The 21424-nt window shown below is 49.8% G+C and overlaps 10 protein-coding genes across 10 annotated transcripts; 5 read left to right on the forward strand and 5 right to left on the reverse strand.

Moving 5' to 3' along the window:
• Window positions 1-855: 855 nt before the first annotated feature.
• Window positions 856-2328, forward strand: LDX57_011202 (uncharacterized protein; the record flags this gene model as incomplete). The annotated part of the gene is made up of 1 exon (XM_046092948.1): window positions 856-2328. The coding sequence occupies one exon, from the start codon at window positions 856-858 to the stop codon at window positions 2326-2328; it is 1473 nt and encodes a 490-aa protein (XP_045948926.1).
• Window positions 2329-2396: 68 nt separating this feature from the next.
• LDX57_011203 (uncharacterized protein) lies at window positions 2397-3506 on the reverse strand (the record flags this gene model as incomplete). The annotated part of the gene is made up of 1 exon (XM_046092949.1): window positions 2397-3506. One exon carries the CDS (start codon window positions 3504-3506, stop codon window positions 2397-2399), a length of 1110 nt encoding a protein of 369 aa, XP_045948927.1.
• A 379-nt stretch (window positions 3507-3885) lies between these two features.
• On the reverse strand, window positions 3886-5496 carry MST1 (threonine--tRNA ligase MST1; the record flags this gene model as incomplete). Its single annotated transcript, XM_046092950.1, has 1 exon — window positions 3886-5496. The coding sequence occupies one exon, from the start codon at window positions 5494-5496 to the stop codon at window positions 3886-3888; it is 1611 nt and encodes a 536-aa protein (XP_045948928.1).
• Window positions 5497-5877: 381 nt separating this feature from the next.
• On the reverse strand, window positions 5878-6666 carry LDX57_011205 (uncharacterized protein; the record flags this gene model as incomplete). The annotated part of the gene is made up of 2 exons (XM_046092951.1): window positions 5878-6110; window positions 6174-6666. The coding sequence occupies 2 exons, from the start codon at window positions 6664-6666 to the stop codon at window positions 5878-5880; spliced, it is 726 nt and encodes a 241-aa protein (XP_045948929.1).
• A 1987-nt stretch (window positions 6667-8653) lies between these two features.
• On the forward strand, window positions 8654-9837 carry LDX57_011206 (uncharacterized protein; the record flags this gene model as incomplete). Its single annotated transcript, XM_046092952.1, has 4 exons — window positions 8654-8755; window positions 8813-8983; window positions 9047-9562; window positions 9625-9837. 4 exons carry the CDS (start codon window positions 8654-8656, stop codon window positions 9835-9837), a joined length of 1002 nt encoding a protein of 333 aa, XP_045948930.1.
• A 1456-nt stretch (window positions 9838-11293) lies between these two features.
• On the forward strand, window positions 11294-11503 carry LDX57_011207 (uncharacterized protein; the record flags this gene model as incomplete). Its single annotated transcript, XM_046092953.1, has 1 exon — window positions 11294-11503. The coding sequence occupies one exon, from the start codon at window positions 11294-11296 to the stop codon at window positions 11501-11503; it is 210 nt and encodes a 69-aa protein (XP_045948931.1).
• A 2353-nt stretch (window positions 11504-13856) lies between these two features.
• Window positions 13857-14441, forward strand: LDX57_011208 (putative GPI anchored cell wall protein; the record flags this gene model as incomplete). Its single annotated transcript, XM_046092954.1, has 1 exon — window positions 13857-14441. One exon carries the CDS (start codon window positions 13857-13859, stop codon window positions 14439-14441), a length of 585 nt encoding a protein of 194 aa, XP_045948932.1.
• A 539-nt stretch (window positions 14442-14980) lies between these two features.
• LDX57_011209 (putative cytochrome b5 reductase) lies at window positions 14981-16455 on the reverse strand (the record flags this gene model as incomplete). Its single annotated transcript, XM_046092955.1, has 2 exons — window positions 14981-16218; window positions 16308-16455. The coding sequence occupies 2 exons, from the start codon at window positions 16453-16455 to the stop codon at window positions 14981-14983; spliced, it is 1386 nt and encodes a 461-aa protein (XP_045948933.1).
• An 895-nt stretch (window positions 16456-17350) lies between these two features.
• Window positions 17351-19152, forward strand: LDX57_011210 (cytochrome P450; the record flags this gene model as incomplete). The annotated part of the gene is made up of 3 exons (XM_046092956.1): window positions 17351-17483; window positions 17551-18387; window positions 18446-19152. The coding sequence occupies 3 exons, from the start codon at window positions 17351-17353 to the stop codon at window positions 19150-19152; spliced, it is 1677 nt and encodes a 558-aa protein (XP_045948934.1).
• A 568-nt stretch (window positions 19153-19720) lies between these two features.
• On the reverse strand, window positions 19721-20799 carry LDX57_011211 (glycoside hydrolase family 75 protein; the record flags this gene model as incomplete). Its single annotated transcript, XM_046092957.1, has 3 exons — window positions 19721-20094; window positions 20145-20492; window positions 20550-20799. The coding sequence occupies 3 exons, from the start codon at window positions 20797-20799 to the stop codon at window positions 19721-19723; spliced, it is 972 nt and encodes a 323-aa protein (XP_045948935.1).
• Window positions 20800-21424: the final 625 nt, after the last annotated feature.

Consider the following 21424-nt stretch of genomic DNA (forward strand, 5'->3'; position numbering starts at 1 on the left):
CTCGAGAATAGCGCTGTCAGCTCACGATTCCACCTTCATCCACCATCCTGTGCCTCAATCGGTATGTATCCGATAATTTATCGCCAATCTTCCTTCAGCCCTTGGTCCCATGTTGATCGCAAGCGATCATGCTGCTAGCACTGTCCAAGCATCCTGCACGGAGAATATCGACCCCTTTAACTCTCCGATAGGTAGGTGAAGAGAGTCAGCTCCGGCTCTACTTCAGGGTTCAAGATCGAGGTGGAAGTCCCTCATCTGTTAACCTGACAATGTTACTTTTCGCTTCCTTCAACACTACAGTGTACGATTCTCGGGTGCCGGTTCTTCTGTCCCCATCTCAGTCTATCTAATACAATCGTAGCGGCGTCCCCCGTACAGAGTGCGCACTGCGAGTTGATTGTGCGAGTTGATTGTGCGAGTTGATTGATGATCGGCCGAACGATTGACACCAGCCAGCCAGCCTCGCAGGAACTAGCGGCTTCTGTTGTTGGCGTGTCATCCTCTCCGCCCCTCTCGGTCTGAGAGCTGCGGCTGAACAAAAAATCAAAACAAATTAAATGGAAGGGGGAAAATATTAAAACACTGATGGACCCGTGGTGTTCTTTCGTATTTCCTCTTTTTTTCTCCCTCCACAATGGGTGTCTTGCTACGGCCCGACTGAAGCGCTCCTGATCATGGGCATCTAACAGCCTATTTTCGTATGTAGCAGTCCAGGTTGAGAAGGGGAGAAAGAAAGAAAAGAGAATAACACCCCATTGCTGATCGGAAAGACTAACAAATTCTAAGACAAGTCTTGGAGAGGTTATCGTTCTGAACTTTTCGATCCAAAATAATTGACACAGAACTACTGTGACTATGGACCCCGTCAAGGCCACGCTTCGCGCGTTGTGCGTGGCCGCCCTGGGCACGATGGTCGAAGCGCGATCCGAGTTACCATTGTCGTCGACCGACCCCCAAGCAAACCTCAAGGAAGATACCGAAGTGACTTTCGATCCTCTCGGTGTCGCCGCTGTGCTCCATAACCCGCGTGCCAATAACAGCGCCGCCATGCTTTATACCCAGTCGGATCGCGGCATTTTCACGTGGCCGCATACCATGATGATCGGAGGCACATTACCGGCGATGAAAATGCTCGTCGACCACCTGACGGAGGAAATGAAATCCATACATCCCGCCATCACCATGTGCACGCAAGTCACAACCATGTTGACGGTTCGCTCCGACGTTTCCGGCTCCGTGTTTCGTGAACTCCCGCTGGACTCGAGCAACGGCTGGCTGAACCACGTTGTGTCTTTCAAGGCATCGCCCAAACCGGGTAACGATTTTGCGGTGGTCTGCGTCGACGGTATTCGCGAGAGGGTGAGTGTGCGAAGAGACAGGGTTAAGGAAACTATAGGTCCTTTGCGCTGGTGGATCGCCACCTTGACATTGGATCTGATCAGTCTGATCAACGGGCTCATGATGATCACAGGATTGGTCATGGGGGTGTTGGTTGCCGACATTTGGGCGGCAGTCTTGTTCTTTTCCTACTGGTGTCACTGGCTTGGGACAATGCTCATCTCGTTCCATAGCATGGTTCAAAAGGAAAAACCGAGCATTAATCCGGACGAGCGGCAAAAATATGCCATTTACCAGCGAAAGGAAGGCGGAACAGTAATCTTCAAGGGCCGACAGGACCAACTCGAAGATTGGGCTCGGTCGACGTGGGAGTATAAGCCGAGCTTCTTCAAGAATTGCCTGCATTGGATATGGATAACGACGGGCACTTTGTCTGCATTTTGCTCCGTGGCATGTATGGTGAATATGCGCAGCTATATGCAATTGGGCTTTCTTGGGGTTCTGGTCTACGCTTCTCTTGCGGAGATTCTAGCCATCCGAATTTCGCGCAGCTTGCAAAAGAAGGCAAAAGGCAACGACATGAACGAGGCCTACGTTTTAGAAAGTGAAACCAGATCCATGGCCATCATCCGAGCGACACTGGAGATAAAGCGCACTTGTCGATTGGAAGGATTGAACTGGATACAACTCAATCTCCTTCCGCCCATGTTTGTGTTTGAAGAAATGCAGAAGGTGCTCAAGGATCTTGGTTCAATGCAGAGAGAATGGGAGGACACCAAGTTGGCGTTAGATAAACGGATTGCCAAAGCGCGGGAAAGATTGGGCGTGTTCGTCGCAAAGGTGAATAAAGAGGACGAAGAAAAGCCAGACGACCAAAAACAAGGTAAACTCGCAGAAAGAATTGAAAAAGAAATAGTAAAAGCGCTGGAGCGTTCATGGGCCCACACCACCAACGCGAGCAAGTCTGACTCGGAACTTCACGTTGCCTAATTGGACATTGATTACAATGAACGATATTTCTAGGGGAATAACTAGATCATCAGATATGAATTCATATATCATACGAAACTTTCTTCAATTCTCTTCAGGGTCATTTTGTGAAATAAAACTAAGCGGTGGTAACTTAGAGGTCCGCGATTCGAACCATTCCAGTTCAGTCCTTCCTGGCGTCGAGCGCTATTGTGCAGCGAAATGTCACTTGTTGACCTTCTGGGCCGTGTGTGCCGAAAGGGGGTCTTCTCCGAAGCCTTCATCCCGACACGTTCGCGTTTCGAGACAGAATCCGTACTGCGCAGCCGAGGTGTCAATGGTGTGGCTCTTTCAAGACATTCTAAGGTGGATCTATAGTTGGCGTCGTCAAATAAATACGCCGCCAGGTCAGAGAAAGCAATATCCAAGGACACAGCGCAAACGACGATCAGACATAGCCAAAACGGGTTCCGGGATTGGCGACCATGGAAGAACAGATCAGTGTAAAGCGACCTGACCAAGGCCAGAGTTGGACGGGATATCATCAAAGCATCCAAGCGATCATCAGTCCAGTTGATAGCAGAGTCTGAAGTACCAGCCCTATCTGCGGCCCTCGTCTCCATTTCATGGGACAGCAATCTGATAGCGATCGTGTAGCTTCCAGGGTAGATTTTCTCGGCGATAGTGGCAAATTTGCTGACCAAGATCACTGTTTTCGAAGGGCAGCAGCATATCTCAAGTACACACCAGGGCTGACGGAGTACCATAAGCAGTGATTCTACAACACAATTCTGTCCGAGAATGCAGTGATATTGAGAAGCTGCCGCATTGACCAAGAACCATGGCGGGTGGTCAAAAGGATGTGGTTTGCCTGGTGTGGCGGGGTCATGTGTCGGATACGGTAACGACGAAAACCTCCCCGGAGCAACGTCCGCCAGATCGATCCAGACCGGTAGCAGCTCTGTTACTGCTGAGGCTGCTTCGGCGAGTTCAGCATCGCGTATGGAGCGGTCTTGATGGAGATTGCGACCTGAAGAAAGTGCAGCGATCGAATGTATGGCGAACGAGTCACCCAAGCCGACACCGCCCCCGAGATCGTAGCAGGCACAGATTTGGCCAAGCGCGGAATCTTTGCTGTCTATGCCGCTGGAGTCGATGTTTGCCAGAGACTCCCAGTTGAGCACACGGCAGTTGGGCATAATTATATTCGAGGGTTGAAGACTCCCGAGACTCTTCACCTGGAATGGAACAAAGCGACAGACAACATTTCACGTTGCAAAGCCATGAGAAAACAGCGCTGTTTGACTCATTATTCGAAGAGCTTGTCGGAAGTCGAATATTATCGAACGGGTCTCCTGCTCAGCCACAGGAGTTCGCAGGAGGCAGCAGATGACTGCTTAGCCTACCAGCGGCATGGTCAGGTGATCCCCCACATGACTTTGGGCAGCTCATCGTAAGCGGTCAGGTCATGCCCGATTCTGCCGCATGAATACAGAATAACTCTAGTCTAGATCTATTAGGTAGTATAAATATAACAGCATTGTACATTATTATACAGTCATAACAGTCCGACAATCCTCATACGAACCGCTTCTCCATTTCTCTCAAAAGATCATGCACCGCATCAACCTTCAACGGAACCGCTCTCGGATTCTGCAACGCCTTTTCTCCCAATCGGCTTGTAACCAATTCCTGCAGCTTCTGCGCATTCCCTTCGGGCTTGCTCTGCATCTGTCCGGTCAAATCCATCGTGATCCGGGACTCGGCCACATCCTTTGACCCCAGAATAAAGATCAAATTGTACTTCATCTGCTTTGCGCGTTGGATCTTTTTCCCAAGCGTCTGACTGCCTGTGTCGACATCAATCAAGAACGTCGAGTCAACAGAAGATAGAGGTTGCGGCTGTGCGACACCATCCTGGCCATGCTCATCCTGGAGAGCACGGAATCCCGAGATCTGAGCCGCCGCCTGGTGCGCCTGGTGTACAACGTTTTCATCCTGGTTGACGGTAAGAATGATACCTTGGCGTGGCGAGAGCCAGAACGGCCACCGACCCGCATACTGCTCGATCAGCAACGCGAGGAATCGCTCCAGAGACCCAAAGTTCGCGCGATGGATCATTACCGGGACCGCTCGTCCAGGTGTAGCAGGGTTGAAGTCCTCTTCTCCTTCGGCGACCTGATACTCCAGTTCAAAGCGTTGCGGCAGGTTCATATCCAACTGTATCGTAGACAGCTGGTGGTACTTGCCGGCTTGGTCTTGCAGCTGTATATCAATCTTGGGGCCATAGAATGCCCCGTCGCCTTCGTTCAGCGTCCACTCTCGTCCACTGTTGTCCAGCGCCTCGCGCAGCTGTCCTTCGGCACTATCCCACAACTCCAGACTCCCGATAAAATCCTTCTCCGGCCTAGTCGACAAAACCAGCCGATATGGTCCCAACCCAAAGGTACTCATCACCAGGTCCACAAACCCCAACGCCTTTCCTATCTCGCCCTTGATCTGCTGCGGCCGGCAGAAGATATGCCCGTCGTCCTGGTGGAAACGTCGTACGCGGGTCAGCCCGCTCAAAGAACCCGAAACCTCGTTCCGATGCAAGGGGCTGAAATCCGCATAGCGGATGGGCAGTTCTCGGTAGGAATGATTTTGCGACTTGAATAGGAGGCAGTGGCCGGGACAATTCATCGGCTTCAGCCCGTAGGGTTCGTTCTCGCCGGTAGGGTCGTCGGCGTCCGGGTCGGCGTCGGCACCGCGCCCGCGCACCTCATACATATCATCTTTGTAGTTTTGCCAATGGCCCGAGACTTCCCACAGGGAGCGCTTGTAGATGGTGGGGGTGAGGACTTCGCGGAAGCCGTATTGGAGATATTGCGTACGGAGGAAAGAAATAAGTTTATTGATGATATGGGCGCCGTTGGGGAGGAAGAGTGGCGAGCCGGGACTATAGAGGGAGGTAGTGAAGAGATCTTGGGATGTTCCGAGAGCGCGATAGTCCGAATTGGTTGTGGTGGCTTGGGAGGACGAGGACGAGGAAGAGTGTTTAGACGGAGCTTGCGGATCGGAGCAGGAACACCGTCGCAACGCGGTGGACGACAGCCATTGTCGGGACAGAGACCGCGAAGGCGAAATTCTCGTGGATAGGTATGGTCGAAAGAAAGTTGCCGGGCGGCAGAGGGGATATAGTCGGCGCATGGTCCAGAACTGAAATGGGGAGGAAGACAGTTTCAAATGTTGATGGGATCTGATGCGTGACGCGGAGGCTAATCGGCCCGATGTGTACGGCCTTCGGATCTACTTCTACGGTAAATAAGCATGGCTGGTCGCCCACTCGATAGTTTGGCCGTTTTGTTTGCTTTACTCTTTCTTTTGTTGTTTATTTTCGCCGGTACGCATCAGAGGATAATTCAAAAGAATCCTTGAAACAATAGTAGTGAGTAAAACGGCTTAAGTGACGGCGACCCGACTTTCCCTTTGCATGGAAGTTGTCTGTTCTTTATTGAGCTAGAGGCGAAGTAAGGCGTATGCCAACTAATTCCACCTGAACAAAGAGCAAAGAGCAAAGTGCGCTAGTAATTACACATTGCTGCGAAGAGCTTTCCAGAAATTCCGATAGGATTGCGTGAGAGAGTGTTTCGGATCCTGAGGATCGCCATGTCCCTTGACGTCGTCGTCAAAATTCGATTCCACTAGAGCGGTTACGAAAGCTTTGAATGCCGGCTCGAATGAGTTTGGCTGGGCTCTGGTCGACGCAGATGCTACAAGGGTTGCATGTTTGTTGAGAACTAGGCAGGCGCTGGGACAAATATCTGCAAGGCATCATTAGCTAACCAAATGTATGTAAGTAGGTCCTGGTAGAACAGGCATCTTACTGTGTGATTTGAAAGCGCTTGGTGGTAATCCATACAAGGAGATAAAAACGTTGACATCCTTTCGGCCACGAGGAGTATCATCGTATAGATAATGATCTCCCTTGCAGTCACCCTCATGGGCAATTATGTTGCCTTCTGCGACGAGATCGCGGTCTTCGGACGTTGCTATTTTCAGTTTATCCCGCTTGTATGTGGATATGAAACTGTTCCGGATTGCGTGATACCGAGGGTTAATGCTGGAATCATGGAGAGTTTGATCACGGAGCGTAGCCACTTCATTCGTGAGAGAAGTTATTTCGTCGCATTGAGAAGTCGAGTTATCCTCTAGAATAGCAATTCGAGATAGGAGTCTGTCCATGTTACGTCGGTCATTGGCGGCCTTTTCCATGGATGATAACCTGCGACTGTTTCCAATCGTGACTTGATCGTCAATTGACTCGACGGTAAGCCGTGTACCGGCCAACTTGAGCCTTTTCTGTGACTTCTTGATCATTGTAGCGACGTCCGATATGTGTATGTTGTCCACGACTATTAATCGGCAGGTTTGTTCGTCCAAGTCAGTCCCTGAAGGAGAGTCTGCAGAGGAAGGAGGTGATACTTGGCGCTTTTTCGATGAGCGGTTGGATATGGCCTTGAATGGAGACATATCAGTATGATAATGTATGAGAATGAATGATATTGTATAAGGATTATGGATGTTGTACGATGTTGAGATAATGTATGAGAAGAGAAAAGTCCTCATCTTACGTTTGAGTATCTGCGGTTTGGCAGGTGCAAGGCAGTATTGCCTCAACGGCAAGAGCGTGTGCTTGGGAAACACCCATGAACAGCCTCTTTGAGGAAAGCGGACGAGTGCTGAGGAATGTGTGGAAGGCACTTAAAAGTCGACCAGTATAGGTCTTGCGTGTACCGGCCCAAAAGAGAGCTGAGATGGGTTGGTTCGAGGCAGGATGATGAGAGTTGAAGGAAGGAGAATGAAGGAAGTTGGTTGTGAGAGGTAACTGTCTACGGTGAACATGATTAATTCAACTGTTATCTGACGAAATAAGCTACTTATCCACGGAACTTTGTTGCGAAAGTCTAATACTCCACCCAGACATCCCGTGACGGTTCTTATCTAGCAATTTCCATGCCCCAGTCTTGGCTTCAAACCTGAACAGCTTCATATGATGTATGCTTTGCTACAGGACGCTTTATCTCGCGACAGTTTCTATTTCAAATCATAGGCAAGCATCACGTATTTGGTCTACTACACTAAAGTCGCAATCTTAGGTACTTTTAGTACTCTGGGGTTTGGCATTGTGTCAACGTTGCAGTGGTCTTTCTTCTGTCACTCTTCTTCCAAAGAAATATTGTCGCCACCGTCAACCCTGACTGTTATTTGGATCTGAAGACCATGTCGCTCCACGGAAATTATGCGGAGTACAACCCAAAGGTATGATCTTCGACATCTCGTCGAGTATGCTATACGGGTAACAGGGTACAATGTGTCTGAACTAGTTGATTTCCTTTATCTTAGCGGTTCACAGCCATGATCATACGTATCTGCGCTTTTATCTTCGCCTTGGGCAAGACCACTATCCGCACCTTTCCTGCCTAGTGTACTCTCGGTTCTGACTATGGCGCTTCGTTGAAAAAGCCATTGGACAATCTTCCTGGAAAATAAGGACAAGGGCACTCAGGTTACTGATCCCAGAGGATTAAGAAAAATGACCGTAGTTTCGGCCATCACAGAAGATAATGTACTGGCCCACCTGGTCATATAAGCGGCATGCATTCCTGAAATTCACTACGTCGGCCAACTCGATAGTACGTACCCGAGGCTTTCGTTCAGAGACTTATTTGTCACCCGGTAATGGCATCATACGTAGGGAAGACCATTGGAATAAAGAATTGAATAATTACCTGATTTTCTTGGAAAACTAAACAATCTTCCTGTAGGTGAAGTGCTTGACAGATTGCTTCTAGCATAAAAAAGTTGTCTACGAGCAATTCATTCAGTATTCTTTCGACCTTCTTAGTGAAGGATAGTCATTCCTCTTTTGCTTTCATGCATACCATCCACTGCCCTGGAAGGCTTGTTGCTTAAATTGAATGCGACTGCTCTCATGTAGATCATCATCTTCCAAATCGCCCGAGTGAAAGCTCGGGTACCGGCTGCAGATACAGAATATGGCTGAACTTCACTGTATACCTGCCAACCATTCCAGGCCCTTCACAAGACATCGAGGGTGGGGGTTCCGGCGTGGGTAGGTGAAAGAATTTCTCAAAGTATACGCTGGCTTATAAAAGGCCCATCTTTCTTCTTCCATCGCCTACTTTCCTTTCTTTCTCCTTCTATTTCCCCGCTTGTGGCCACAACTCGTTTTTCCCAATCATCTCGACTCTTCCTAACTCTTCCACCCCGTACTTTGCTCCGTGGCTTCAACGCATTCTGCCCACCCATCCTCCTCTTTCATCTCAATCCTTCCACGCCTCTAATGGCTGAAGAATTGGTTTCGGGTGGTACTGGCCCTCCTTCCGGAGGCCTGGACATCGGAGAGTACCCCGAAACCTTTCCTGATGTATCAACGAAGCTTACTGTGAGTATTATTTCACTTCCAGAATCTAGCCTTGTTATCGAGACTGACCTTCTCCAGCTTCCTGTTCGTAGCGAAGAATGGTTAAACGCCTTGCAAAAGACCTTCTTCCACCAGGCTTGGGCTTTCATTGATATCAACGAACTTTACCCCGTTCTCATGCTTGAAGTCGCAGTAGAAGCACTCTCCATGCCCAGTCGAGTGCTTGTCAGCCATGGCCAAATAACACGTGTAAGTTCATCCTCGCTGATTTGGAATCCTACGTTTACTGACTTGGATATTACGACCTATAAGTATAGATTAAGTAACTTTGGATCGATTTCAAGACATTTCCAGCTTCTTTCGCTACTCACAAGAAGACTTCTTCTATACACGGAGAACGTGACCGGTAAACCGACATTCTTGCATGTTCATTGTCACATCAGAGTACGTTATCCCGTCAACGACGATTCAAGAGATGGCCCTAACCAACCGAAGGACGAATCACAGAAATTTGAAGAACAGTGCTTTTATTGCAACGACGCTGATGTAGCCTACGCTATTAAGGCGATTGAGGCATATGAGGCAATTAGTGCCATCGGCCCTGAGCCGAGCGACTCTGCCAATCCTGAGGACTCTGCCCGTCTAGAGGCGATAAACTCTGCCACCCCTCAGTCGAGCGTCTCTACCCCTCCTGAGCCGAGCGAGCCTCCCCTTCCTGAGGTGACAAACTCGACCATTCCTCAGTCGAAAGTCTCTGCCACTCCCGGGCCGACCAAAGTCGTCTATTCTGAGGTGAGAAATGCTTTCTCTACTTCCACCACGCATATGGTTAGCCTATTACCCTTATTAGGTCCTCTTCACAATATATGAACTACCTCGACCTATAATAGGGCATTCCGGTACAGGGAAACATTGATTCGGACACTCTGGTGAAAGAGACTATGGCTACGAAGTTCTATCGCGTCATTTCCGAGCCTCCATATTTCCGAGTCACCTTTCTACCAGGTCTAATACCGCTCGAACGCATACGGTTCAGTTTGATCAGCGAAAAGATCGCCCAATGGGTGTCCAGTAATTCCATTCTTCTACTTTTTTACGGATGAGACTTTACACCGGGTCACTTACTCCACGGAAAATGGTAGGGTCAAACCAAATTACACGCCTTACACTCCAAATGATACTTCCACACCTGTGGTTTTCACATGGCAAAATACAAGCCTCAGTCCCAGTGGTCCCCTTCGTAACGACATTGTTGAATCCATAATTCATGGACTCGAAACTATGCTGAAGTTCTCTAACACCATGAGAGCAATCGAGTTACACGGGGTTCACTACATGAGTCCGGAATGGATCCGAACCACGCGACTCAAAGATTTTTCATTGCTTGCAGAACTCAGAATAATCTACTGTATGCCGTTCACACTAGATCTTTTCAAGATCGACAGAGATTACAATCACAGCATTCTTGACTGGTCAACTGGTAATGACACACATTTCAACATCAACTTTTGGCCCTATAATTCAAGGATGGAATCAGATTTGAATCAGAACGGAGAATGTACCTCCAGAAGCAAATTTGAAAAGCATTTTCCATATCTCGTGCGCAGCCACGCCCACTTGCTGCGCAGAAACTCACTTCTCAATACTGCACTCACTAAAATAATCTTTCTCCATCCAAGTTTTTTCAATAACCACAGACCTTTTTACTACATGGATTCGTTGAATCAAACGTCATAGCAAAGATTGATATCCAAAGCGATCGAGAAAGATGCAAGAAAACTAGAGGCTCTCAACGTCTTTACGGAAGCTCAAAACCAACATCCTACGTTATGTTTTGCTCCTTTCGAAGTCAACTCCCAATTTGACGACTATTCCGATGGATCTGATGCAGTAAGCAACGCATTGTATAAAAACTGCTATCGACAAATTATCACAATAGTGAATAGTGAATCAGCCAACCCTAACAATCCTAGAAATAGACACGCTTTTTTCCAATATGACAGCTGTGATAAAGACTACACAGGTTTCTGCTTTCCGAAATCCCACATTCATGGGGGCAAAAGGAATTTCAGAAAGTGTGGGGGCTGTGCGAGAGACGAAGTCTGGACCACCCATCGGGCCAAGCTTGATGAAGAAGAAAACGCTAGTGAGGTTTTGGAAACTCAATCTAAATTTCTTTATAATGCCATTCAAGCGTGGCTCTCTCTGCCAGGGGTCGATCTGAGAGCTAAGTATACCGAAGTGGTCCGGAATGAGGAAAACTGTTCGGTTGCTAACGACTTCTTTCACCGAACGACATTAACGTACGCTCAATCGCCATCGATCAGGTTTATCCTGCAGAAGTTGAAGGGTAGAGACCCTCTCAAGGAGTTTGGCCAGGAAATAAAGGTCACACTTCTCAGCTCTCTTCCTTCCCTGAGTTGGGCAACTATCAATCATTGCCCTGTATATCATACAGGGTGACTTCACCGGGCCGAAGTTCTCGACGCAAACGAGGCAAATCGTGTCGGTGGTCCCTTTCCGAGTACATCGCTTAGCATCGTTGCCCAGAGCAACTTCATGTACGACGACTTCCACAAATGCAACACCATCCTCAGTGACGGAGTCATCTTCCCTGCCAACGGCAGAATCGCCGGCTACTGCGACTTTCCCGGTTCCCACAGTCTCTTCTGCACCTTCGGCGTCGTTACCTGTATCTACAAAAGCACGTCTTACCACGGCGGCTTTACGCGCGCCTACGCCTTCTCCTTCGGGGTCCATGACCGCTGAAGCCTCGACTACATCTTCCGCGCATCCTCCGGGTCACTATGATAGAAACACATTAAAAACAACTTGTCCTGCCCACCCGAATGGAGAGAAATGCATAATGGTAAACATTTGCAAGGTAAGTTAATCCACATCGCACTTTCTTCCTCTCTTGGTTAAAGGATCACGCTTATCAATCCTATGTAGTCCGCACCCCATGAATGAAGCGGAGGCCAATGTCTACTCTTTTACGGCAGTAAACCGACGTGCCTAGAGATGATCAGAGAACACGAATGTGGCTGCTGCAGAGGACATAACTTTGCGAAAGCACAGTCGGCGAATAACGGCGCGACGGAACATATGCAGATGCCAATTCGGCTCCGCGTGAACTAATAGGTACGGAATAGAGCTACGATGGGCCACACCTTCTCCCCACCGACATACTTGGATATGAAAAGAGAAAACGAATGTGACGGTGACATTGGACATGAATATGAGGATGCAGGATTGGCGATCTCTAACGCACTATGGAGCATTTGCAGATGGAAATTCGGCTTCGCATTGTAATACGGAATAGAGCCACGGTGGACCACACTTTTTCCAACCTTTAGACACCCCTTTCTTTCTGGATTCTGGATGCGCGCTTAGTTATCAAGTTACAAGCTTCAAAATTGACTACTTATCGCTCATCTCCACTGATCAATCGAGACTGCGGTGGGACGTTCGTATAGCTGATCGCTGAAAGGAGTATCTGAAGACTCGTGTAGGTGTTGTGGCTAGATGAGCATTCTACTGCCTCAGTAATTTTTCTCACAGACATCTTCTTTTAACAAACTTCCTTCCATTACGGGGGACAGCCAGTCCCAGGATACATCAAGGATGAACACACTTGTCTCAGATGTAGTCATGAGCAAGTAAATCAAAGGATTGATTCCGTATATACGGCACCTGGAGGCGATTGACACCTCTTCCGGCGGCAGTGCTTATGTAGATTTACACTACAGGTCCATTTCAAGGACCCTATCTGAATCAAGAACAATTCTGGCTTTAGATTGGCCTTTATCAAATAGCGTTAGGTGTAGGTAGTAACATGTGAGAAAGAGAAAAGCCTCGTTAGTAAGCAATGAAGAAGCTACGGAAGTGGAACGTTTCATGTGCGGGCCGGCTGTTCGCTAATCGCTACTGCAATCAAGGCATTGATGCGAGCCTATGAGGAAATACAGCTACTGTAGTTGGGTACTTCAGGTCCTTGATTGCTTCCCAATCCAATGTTGATGCGTGACGGGGAGGCCCGAGATCTACCCGTTTTATTCATAAAGTTGAGAAAATCTACTCTAAAAGAACCATCAACATATTACAAGAACGGCGAGCAAAATGGCTTCAGTGACGCTGACATGTACTCTGCCAAATTTACTTCATTGTGTCTAGAACCCTTTCGTTCCTTCCAATTCAGGTAGGCCCTCGATACGAACGCCTCGAATTAATGATATACTAGTAATAGGGCGGGTGTTTCAGCATCACGGGCCAAAGCCGATGATCCCCTGTCTTATGCAAGGGGAACAGAGTGAGCAGCACAAAGCGTTCGTTGGTGTAACCATATGGAGAAAGAGAGAAAGAGAAAGCCGAGCTGACTAACTCGCCTCTCAGTTGCTGTTTCGAGCGACCATCTCCAGCAAATGATCAACTCTCAAATCATAACGTGCCCACCCCAGACCCTGAGATCGGCTACAGACAGCCTTCCGTTCTATGGAGATGGTAGTTGCATCTCTTTAGATGCCTAATTTCCTATGGCCTTCCTTCTCGTATATCCCCACATCGAGCCTCTATCATTGGCGCTTGCCTTCGGCTATGCACTCCCTGAACTCTGCGCTAAAGAACACCCAAGGCTGAATACGATCGCGTGCCGGTGAAGAGGAGAAACCCTGCATATTTTCATCTCCAAGAACCAATACTATGCTTCGGATTCCCCGTCTCGCCTGGTCCAGTACTATCAGATGACTCACGATCTTTTGGCCCGTTCAAACTGACCCGCATCCGACGGGTTTGTACGTACCAATGGCCATCGCGGATTTGTTCTTCATCAGACATCAGGCCAACTGCTAGCCAGATGTGGGAAGTAGAGAGAGCCGCATGTTGCCTTGTGGTTGCAATCCAAGGATCCAAGGGTGCTAGTACGATGCCCGATGTAGCCCGCCGTGGGTATAGGGGCAAACACTATAGTGAAAACAAGAGCTTTATAAACAGATATATTAGCATGCTTTCCCCTGGCGTCTTTTCTGTTGCTGAGCAGATTTCTTCAGTGGCAAACTGCGACCTCCACGACCGCTAATTTCCATCCCTCTTCGCAACCAGACACCTCGACACCACCCTCACAACTATGCGGTCTGTGTTGTCCTCCCTACTGGCCGTGGCCCTGGCCACCGTCGTCTCTGCGGAGAGCACTACCATCGAAATGTTCAATGCCGGAGAGGCAACGTTGAGCCTGACTAGCGTTCGCGCCAGTATCGTCGGTGCCAACGCAGACGCCACTACCTATGCCGTGGACTGTCAAGATGGCGCCCCGGTGACAGTATGCCCACTCAACTCACCGATTACTATAACCGAAGGCCCCTCGACATTCACCATGAGCGCCGTTTATTCAACCAAGACGAGGGGCGCGGACGCCAAAGTCACCATGGTGCAGGACTGCGACATCACCTCCTCGACACAAGGCGCCTCTTGTTCGGTTTCCGTCGGCATGGAACTCACTGTGCGCGGGCAGTCGACTTCTACGGGTACCTCGACCATCACCTCCTTCGCCTCCGACGATATCTACTATCAGCCCATGACGGTTACTGCGGGCGCAGAAAAACTGAATGCGCCCCAGGCGACGGAAAAATCGGATGTCGCGGCGCGAAATGGCGGCGTGAGCGGTGCTGCTGCCGTCGCTCTTGCCGGAGCGGCGCTGAAATTCTTTTATTAGGCATCATCTATGATGCTCGAGTGGTCAAGGGTCTACAATATCCATATACTATGCCCTCTGCCTGTTTCAAACTGCGATGGATGATCGAGGCTAATGGGGTGGGATAATGCTTAATGATATTACGGGTCATAGCGCCTATGCACTACTTTCTGACAGTTTATGATTTGCATAAATAACTTACCTGTAACGAATAACGAATAGAATCCACTCGTGGTGAACCTCGGGATAGAACGAAATTCTAGAATGATTATTCTTCATGGGTCTTAATTTTATACGCGCTTGAATCATGGTCAATCAATGGAAAGTCAAAACTAACCGAGGCTGGATTGCCCGATTCGGCAGTGACCGAGCACCACTATCCACGCCAGTCCCGTCCGGGCCTAGTGTCCTGGTCTCCTTTTTCGTACTCCGCGGACTTGCTTCCCTTTGACTTCTCCCTGCCTTTATTTCTCTCTAGCCTGTTACGTACGCATCTTAACGGATTGATCCATGGTGACCCAACAAAAAAGAATTGCTGTTCTATATTCTATTGTACATGTCTAGAAACAAAAGATCTGTTCGCTCATCTTCGAAACCGCCCCCGGCGCCTTGAATCCCATTCCCACCAACGTTTTCTTACAGGCATTGATCATGCCAGGCGGCCCACAGAGCATGACTTTGGTGCCCTCCGAAGGCTCTGGTAGTCGCTCAGTTAGCACGGCCTGGTCCACATACCCCGTTCCGTACTGCCAATTCTCGGGCGCCGTGTCTAGCATGTACCACAGTTTGAAATTCTGGGGATACTGGCGCGCAAACCGTTCCAGTTCTTCTCGAAGCAGGATGTCGCCCTCGGATCGATTAGCATAGATCAGGCTGATCTTCGTCGTGTCCCGCTCGTCCTCGCAGATGGCACGGATGAGCTGGTACATCGGCGTGATCCCCGTGCCGCCGGCGACCATCCCCAGCTTGGTACCGAGTCCTTTGCTGTAGCGCATAGCTCCCTTGGGCCCCCGGAATTCCACTTCGTCACCCACCTGCAGGTTGGCAAGGTATCGGCCGCTGAGCAGTCCGTCGGGGTAGCATTTAATGACCAATTCGATGCGACCCTTGTCCAGGTTGTTGGATACGGGTGTGTAGGACCTCGTCACCGTAGTGCCGTCGATCTCGGCGCGGATGGCAACGTGCTGGCCGATCGGGAGTCCCAAAACCCCTCGGGCATCTGGCAATGCGAACACAAATCGGTACACATTGGGGGACAGGAGCTCCTTCTCAACCAAAGGCAGGCGCTGGTACTCTTTCGGATCGAGGAATCCCTTAACTGAGTGCGGGTCGGCCCTGACCACCTTGCGCGCTTTCTTGTGCAGCGGGTAGCGAGCAAATCCAGATTCGATCTTGAGAAATTTAGCAGCCTGTCGTGCTACTGCACTTCCAACCGCCGCGGAGATAGTGGTAGCCGTGAGGAACCCAATCGCGAAGCCTCCGCGCGGCAGTCGCATACCACTGAAGTATTGGGGCACGCCGTTGCCGATATGTCGTTGCAAATTCAGAGAACCCAACGCTCCGCGATTATATGCGTAGATGAGTGATGCCACCGCACCCACAACACCTGTCACCGCACCAATCGAACCGCTTGAAGACTGTTGAGGAACTGGCACTGGTTTCTGAGCAATAACGCGAACTGCCTTTGGCGCAACATATTCTTTGGCGCCTTGAAGAGTGCCAATCAGATAATCTTCCATGATCTCCCGAGAGTCGTCGGAATGACCAACATCCTCAAAGGCTTCCGTGGCATCGGTGCCTGCGGTTTCGATGAGAACATCAGCGCCACCAGGGTGGTCTTGAAGATACTTTGTAATATCATAAACTGCTTCTGACTTAGCAACTGACCGGCATCAAACTGGACTGTTGATGTGTTTCTCTTACCTTTCCCGTGGACGACAATCCAGAGGTCGTCCTTGCGGTTATGCGATGCGACGTCTGCTACCGTGTACTGAGGCAATTGTGCCTCCATGGAGCTCTCCGGTTTCGATTCCATTGTGTTGAAATATGTGCCAATCGGCTATGAATCTAAGATTCGCCAATCCCTTTTAAAGGACAGAGGACAGAGGGCAACGAAGAATGGAAAACGAAAACCACTTTTAAGAAAAGGAGAGCTTTGTGTTTTTATGCTAATGCAGAGACGGACTTATGCCTCATCGCTTTATCCTCCAACCCGGGTCTTCAGGCGCCATACTGCCGGCTCAAACCAGTGACACGCGAGATAAAAGTCAACCTGATACCCACAGTTGCTATTGCGACAAGTTACAACTCATCTGGTATTGGCCCACCGGCACTAGTTTGTCTTTCTTTTTCAATTTGTTTTAGAGCGATAATTCACTTTGTACCTCGGGATCTCGACAAACTTGGCTCCTTTCCATGTCCAAGCGGCCCGAACTGACAAGTCGGCACGGCACAGCCGTGATTAAATTCGAATTTTGACAGTGGTGTGGATTCCGAGACACTGGCTTTGGTTCGCCAACATGGCTTCGGCCGTTAGCGGTGGGTCTCCGATGGCGATCTATTTCTTCTTTCTACGGTTTTATTTGGCCCATGGAGTAGAGGGTGCGAAAAAAAAACTTGTTAGCCTGGATTTGAAAGAGCCGAGGTTGACGACCTGGCAATGCCGCTCTAACCATGTTATGCACGCCAGAGTCGAAATGAACACAAACAGCTACTATGATACAGAATGACGGTTATCACCCCTTCTCACTAAAGATGTGGGCATTCCTCCGATGTGGGTTCGCGACGAGACCAGCTGGTTACCCTGATTCGTTGACTATGGCACAAGGTCTCCCTGGAATAGCCACAGATGGCTCTTATAAATCTGCAGAGCTATCCTGTGTCATCGAGAAGGTCGCTTCTATGCGCTAAAATTCCATTCATTGTCCGTTATGCCATACCAACGTTTCTATCTGCTGGGGGAACCGGTTGAGAGCGCAAGGACAATCGAACTTGACCCGGCGCTGAACCGTGATGAACTACGAAACCTCATTGCTGCGCATTTTGCAATCGTTCAACCTAATGGTTTGTTTACCGATTTCAAATTCTGACTCTGGTTATTATCTTGGTCTAACGCCTTGAAACACTGCAGGCATTGGCTTCCAATCTCAAGACGCCATCTTGTCTGATGTGGGAGAGCTTATTGCTAGCGAAGATCCGATCAGCATTACGATAGATGGAAAAGCAGTGCGGGAGATCCCCGGTCCCTCGGGGTTGCCAATCATTGGAAATTTCTTTGAGATCTACCCCGATCATCTAGGAAACCACCAGCGTCTCTTCGAGCAATATGGCCCTATCTTCAAGACCACCAATATGGGCCGCACCGTCTACCACACCAACGATCCGGAGCTCTCATCTATCATCTTCGCAGAGACTGACTTCTTCACGAAGAAGATCAATGATGCTCACCCCCTCCGCTCCATTAAGAACACCGAAGCAGGTGTCTTCCTGGCGGACACGGACACCCCGGAATGGAGAGCGGCGCACAAATTCCTTCCTCCTGCTCTGGGTCCCAAGGCCGTACGTCACTATGCGCCAACCATGCAGGCGACTGTCGAAGATGCCTTCAAGGTCTTTGATCAACTGGACGAGCAAGGTGAAGCCTGGAACGTCTACCAGTACATGCTCAAGCTGGGCTCTCAGGCTGTTGGGAAACTGGTCCTGGGGATTGACTTCAAACATTTCACAACCCCCGATGCGCCTCCCCATGAATTGATCTCCCTCATCGCCGAGTCGCTCACGCTCAACAAGAAGGTGACCGCTCGCGGCGATTGGTACGCCAAATTGCCCTTTGGGGATCCCAAGCGCCTGCTTACCATCCGGGATCGCGTCTTTGTGATCATCGACGAGTCCATTCAAAACGCCAGTCGCGGTGGTGTCGAGGACCTTCCGTTACAGGATGCCGCATTGAAAGCCAGCAACATGATCGGTACATACCCGAATGTCCTATCTTTTGACCCTGACGAAAGCTAATAATTATTTTGTAGACTACGCTGTCCGTGCCACAGACAACAAGGGCGAAAAACTCCCCAAGACGAGTCTCATGCAGGCTCTTCTCGTCGCTACGGGTGCCGGCTTCACAACCACCAGCTCCCTCCTATCATGGCTGATCTACAGTCTCGTCACCTACCCGGGCGTCCAGGAGCGCCTTCTCCAGGAACTCATCGACAACGACATCGACGAGAACACGCAGATTACCGCTGAGCTCACCGACCGTCTTCCCTTCATGGATAAGCTGATCAAGGAGACTCAGCGCCGCCACAACCCCTCCTACCAGCCCGGTCGTACCGCCCGTGTCGACATGATTCTTCCGGGTGGCTACAAGCTGCCTGAGGAATCCGTCGTCATCGGCGCCCTCCACCACCTGCACAACAACCCGGACGTCTGGAGCAACCCCACCCGCTTCGACCCGGACCGCTGGGATACCGAGGAGGTCAAGAACCGGCATAAGAGCGCGTATATTCCGTTCGCGACGGGCCCGCGCATGTGCATCGGCTTCAACTTCGCTCTGCAGGAGGTCAAGGTCTTCCTGCCCAAGCTGGTGTACCGGTATAAGTTCATCAAGGAGAATGATGGTCCCATCGAGTACGATCCCATGTTCCAGCTGATTCGACCGAACAATATATATGTCCGCGCTGAAAGACGCGTCAAGTGGCCGCCCAAGACGGAGTCGGCGCCCACGGCTTCGCTGTAAGCTTAAGGGGGATTAGGATTTTCCTTAGGAGTTGTGTATGATTCTTTTGTCTTTTAGTTTATACCAAGGACCAAAATTTAGATAGATTTCGAATACTTTCCATTGGAATGACAGAGTATCAGCCATCACCTGTCTTAAGATATTACGGGCGCCTATTCGAGTGCTGTATTTACTTTAATCGCAATACGATGGAGATGTAAGAAAAACCCGCTACGGTGAAGATACAGCTATTATCATATCAAACATCAAGCAAATGGCCATGCTTCACAGCTGGTGGGGCTGCTAACGAAGCTGATTGTAGCCAAATTGTATTCCAAAGTGCCGGACAGCGTCCAACTGCTAGGCCCTCCAAGCAAGTCTCATCTAAGATACAAAGATAGAACGTGTATATAAGCCGTTCACAAAAAGCACAAAAAATAACCTCCAAATCCAAGACAAAGTTCTATTCAATCATTTCCAATCATTCTAATCCCCCTAGATATCCCAAGCAAACAAAATCACATGAAGTCTAGATTTCTAGCTTCGCTTCCTTAAATCAAGTCCAAAATAAAAAGTTGAAAAGTCGTGCTTACCATCCCAGACATGCAGACCAGGCCATCAGCGCAACCGTCACTATCAGAGCAGACGGCTTCTTGAAGCAGTTTCCAATGTTCGACAGAGAGGAGCTGGTCGGGAGGAGGCTTGTCAAGGATGGCGGAGAGAGAGTCGTGGAGGAGTTCTCCTGATCCTCATCGGTGGAGGTAGGATGTGAAGTCGAGGTGGCGGTAGGGCCCGATGTGGTCGAGGGAGAAGTAGAGTCCCCCGACTTATGTAGAGCCAGGCTGGAGGCGAGATCAGACATCAGCTTATTGCCCATAGACTTCAGAGTGCCAAAGTTGGTGATGTAGTGCTCGTTTATGGCGCTGCTGGGCAGAACGGCGTCTTTGCCGGTGAAAACGATATCTGTGATAGACCAGTCAGTCATGATCCTAAATATCCGACGGGTGACTTACAAGTGACATCCGGTTCTGAGTGGCCCTTGTTTCCATCCAGGTTATCGTCTGGGAAGCAGGTCCTGGCCATCAACCAGGAAGCCTCTCCCGTGACGAGGGGAGTGTCGCCGTTAGAATCTCCCAGGATGCCGTAGAACATTTTGCCGTTACAGATGACGGCGGCGACGTTGTTGCCGGGAAGGTCATCCTTGTTAGCCACCATGAAATCGTCCGGGATGACGATGAAGGGGACATTGTAGGCCGATAAGGCGCCCCAGTTCGTTGTCGAAAGGCCGTCGGGATTACCCTTGCAGCGGTAGTCCATCCCATCGCAGTCGACATCCATGTCTGCGATCCACAACAGGGCCGCTCCCTATTCGGGATGATTAGTAAATGAAGATATTACAGTAGACTGTTGATTAGTACTTGCCTTTTTGAATTCTGACCAGTCTTTGTAGATAGCCGACTTGGTCTTCTGGTTATCCTGGCTCAGGGGGTAGAGCGCAGCCTCGACGCTCGCGTTGGCAGCCGCCGACTGAATCTGCGGAACTGGAATAGAAGAGTCGGCCGCGAAGTCGCTGGCCTTAGGGGTTCCTTTTGGGCTGCCGCGAGCTATCACGGTAGAAGAAGCATGGCTCAAGGCGCATGCCAACACGGCGAGCGAGAGAGCTTGCATCTTGAATTTGGTCTAGAACCTAGTAAAAGCTCTAGAAGAGCGAGGAAAAGGAAGTAATAGAAGGCGATGAGCCTTTTGCTTTGTTAGGAAGGCTATAAAATGGGGGTATCAAGTTTAGTTCTGCCTTGCTGGCGCTTTCAGGTCCTGATTCTCAAGGCGTGGGATCGATGGTCAGGGAGTTGTGGAGGAGAAGAGAGAGGGAGATGCGATAGCCTACTGCCTAGCACTTAAGTGAGTCACAAATCATGGCCAACCATGGGAAGGGCCGGACCAGCTGGTCATGATGAAGTCAAAGCCCGACTGGAGAGGAAAAGGGGGCCGTTAGGGTGACACAAGTCCCGTGACTCGCCGGCGGACGTCCCTTTTCTGGCGGAAGATGGCTCGATGACTCTCAAAGGAATCAACCCTCGAAAGACCTCGAAAGAATCGAGGGCATCACAAAAACAGAGATATATGATATGATCTACTTCCTCTCTCTGTCCGTATAGTCCGTCGGGGCTGGATGCAATATTCGGTAGGTCCGCCCGAGATCCATGGATGTACCATATCTCCTCTCCCTCTCACAGCAGAGAATGTCTCCGAATCTTCGGGTCGTCTAATTAGTTGTAACTCCTTGAACCCTGAC

The sequence above is a fragment of the Aspergillus melleus genome, assembly GCF_016097325.1.
Source record: "Aspergillus melleus strain CBS 546.65 chromosome Unknown contig7, whole genome shotgun sequence".
Taxonomy (NCBI): Eukaryota; Fungi; Ascomycota; class Eurotiomycetes; order Eurotiales; family Aspergillaceae; genus Aspergillus; species Aspergillus melleus.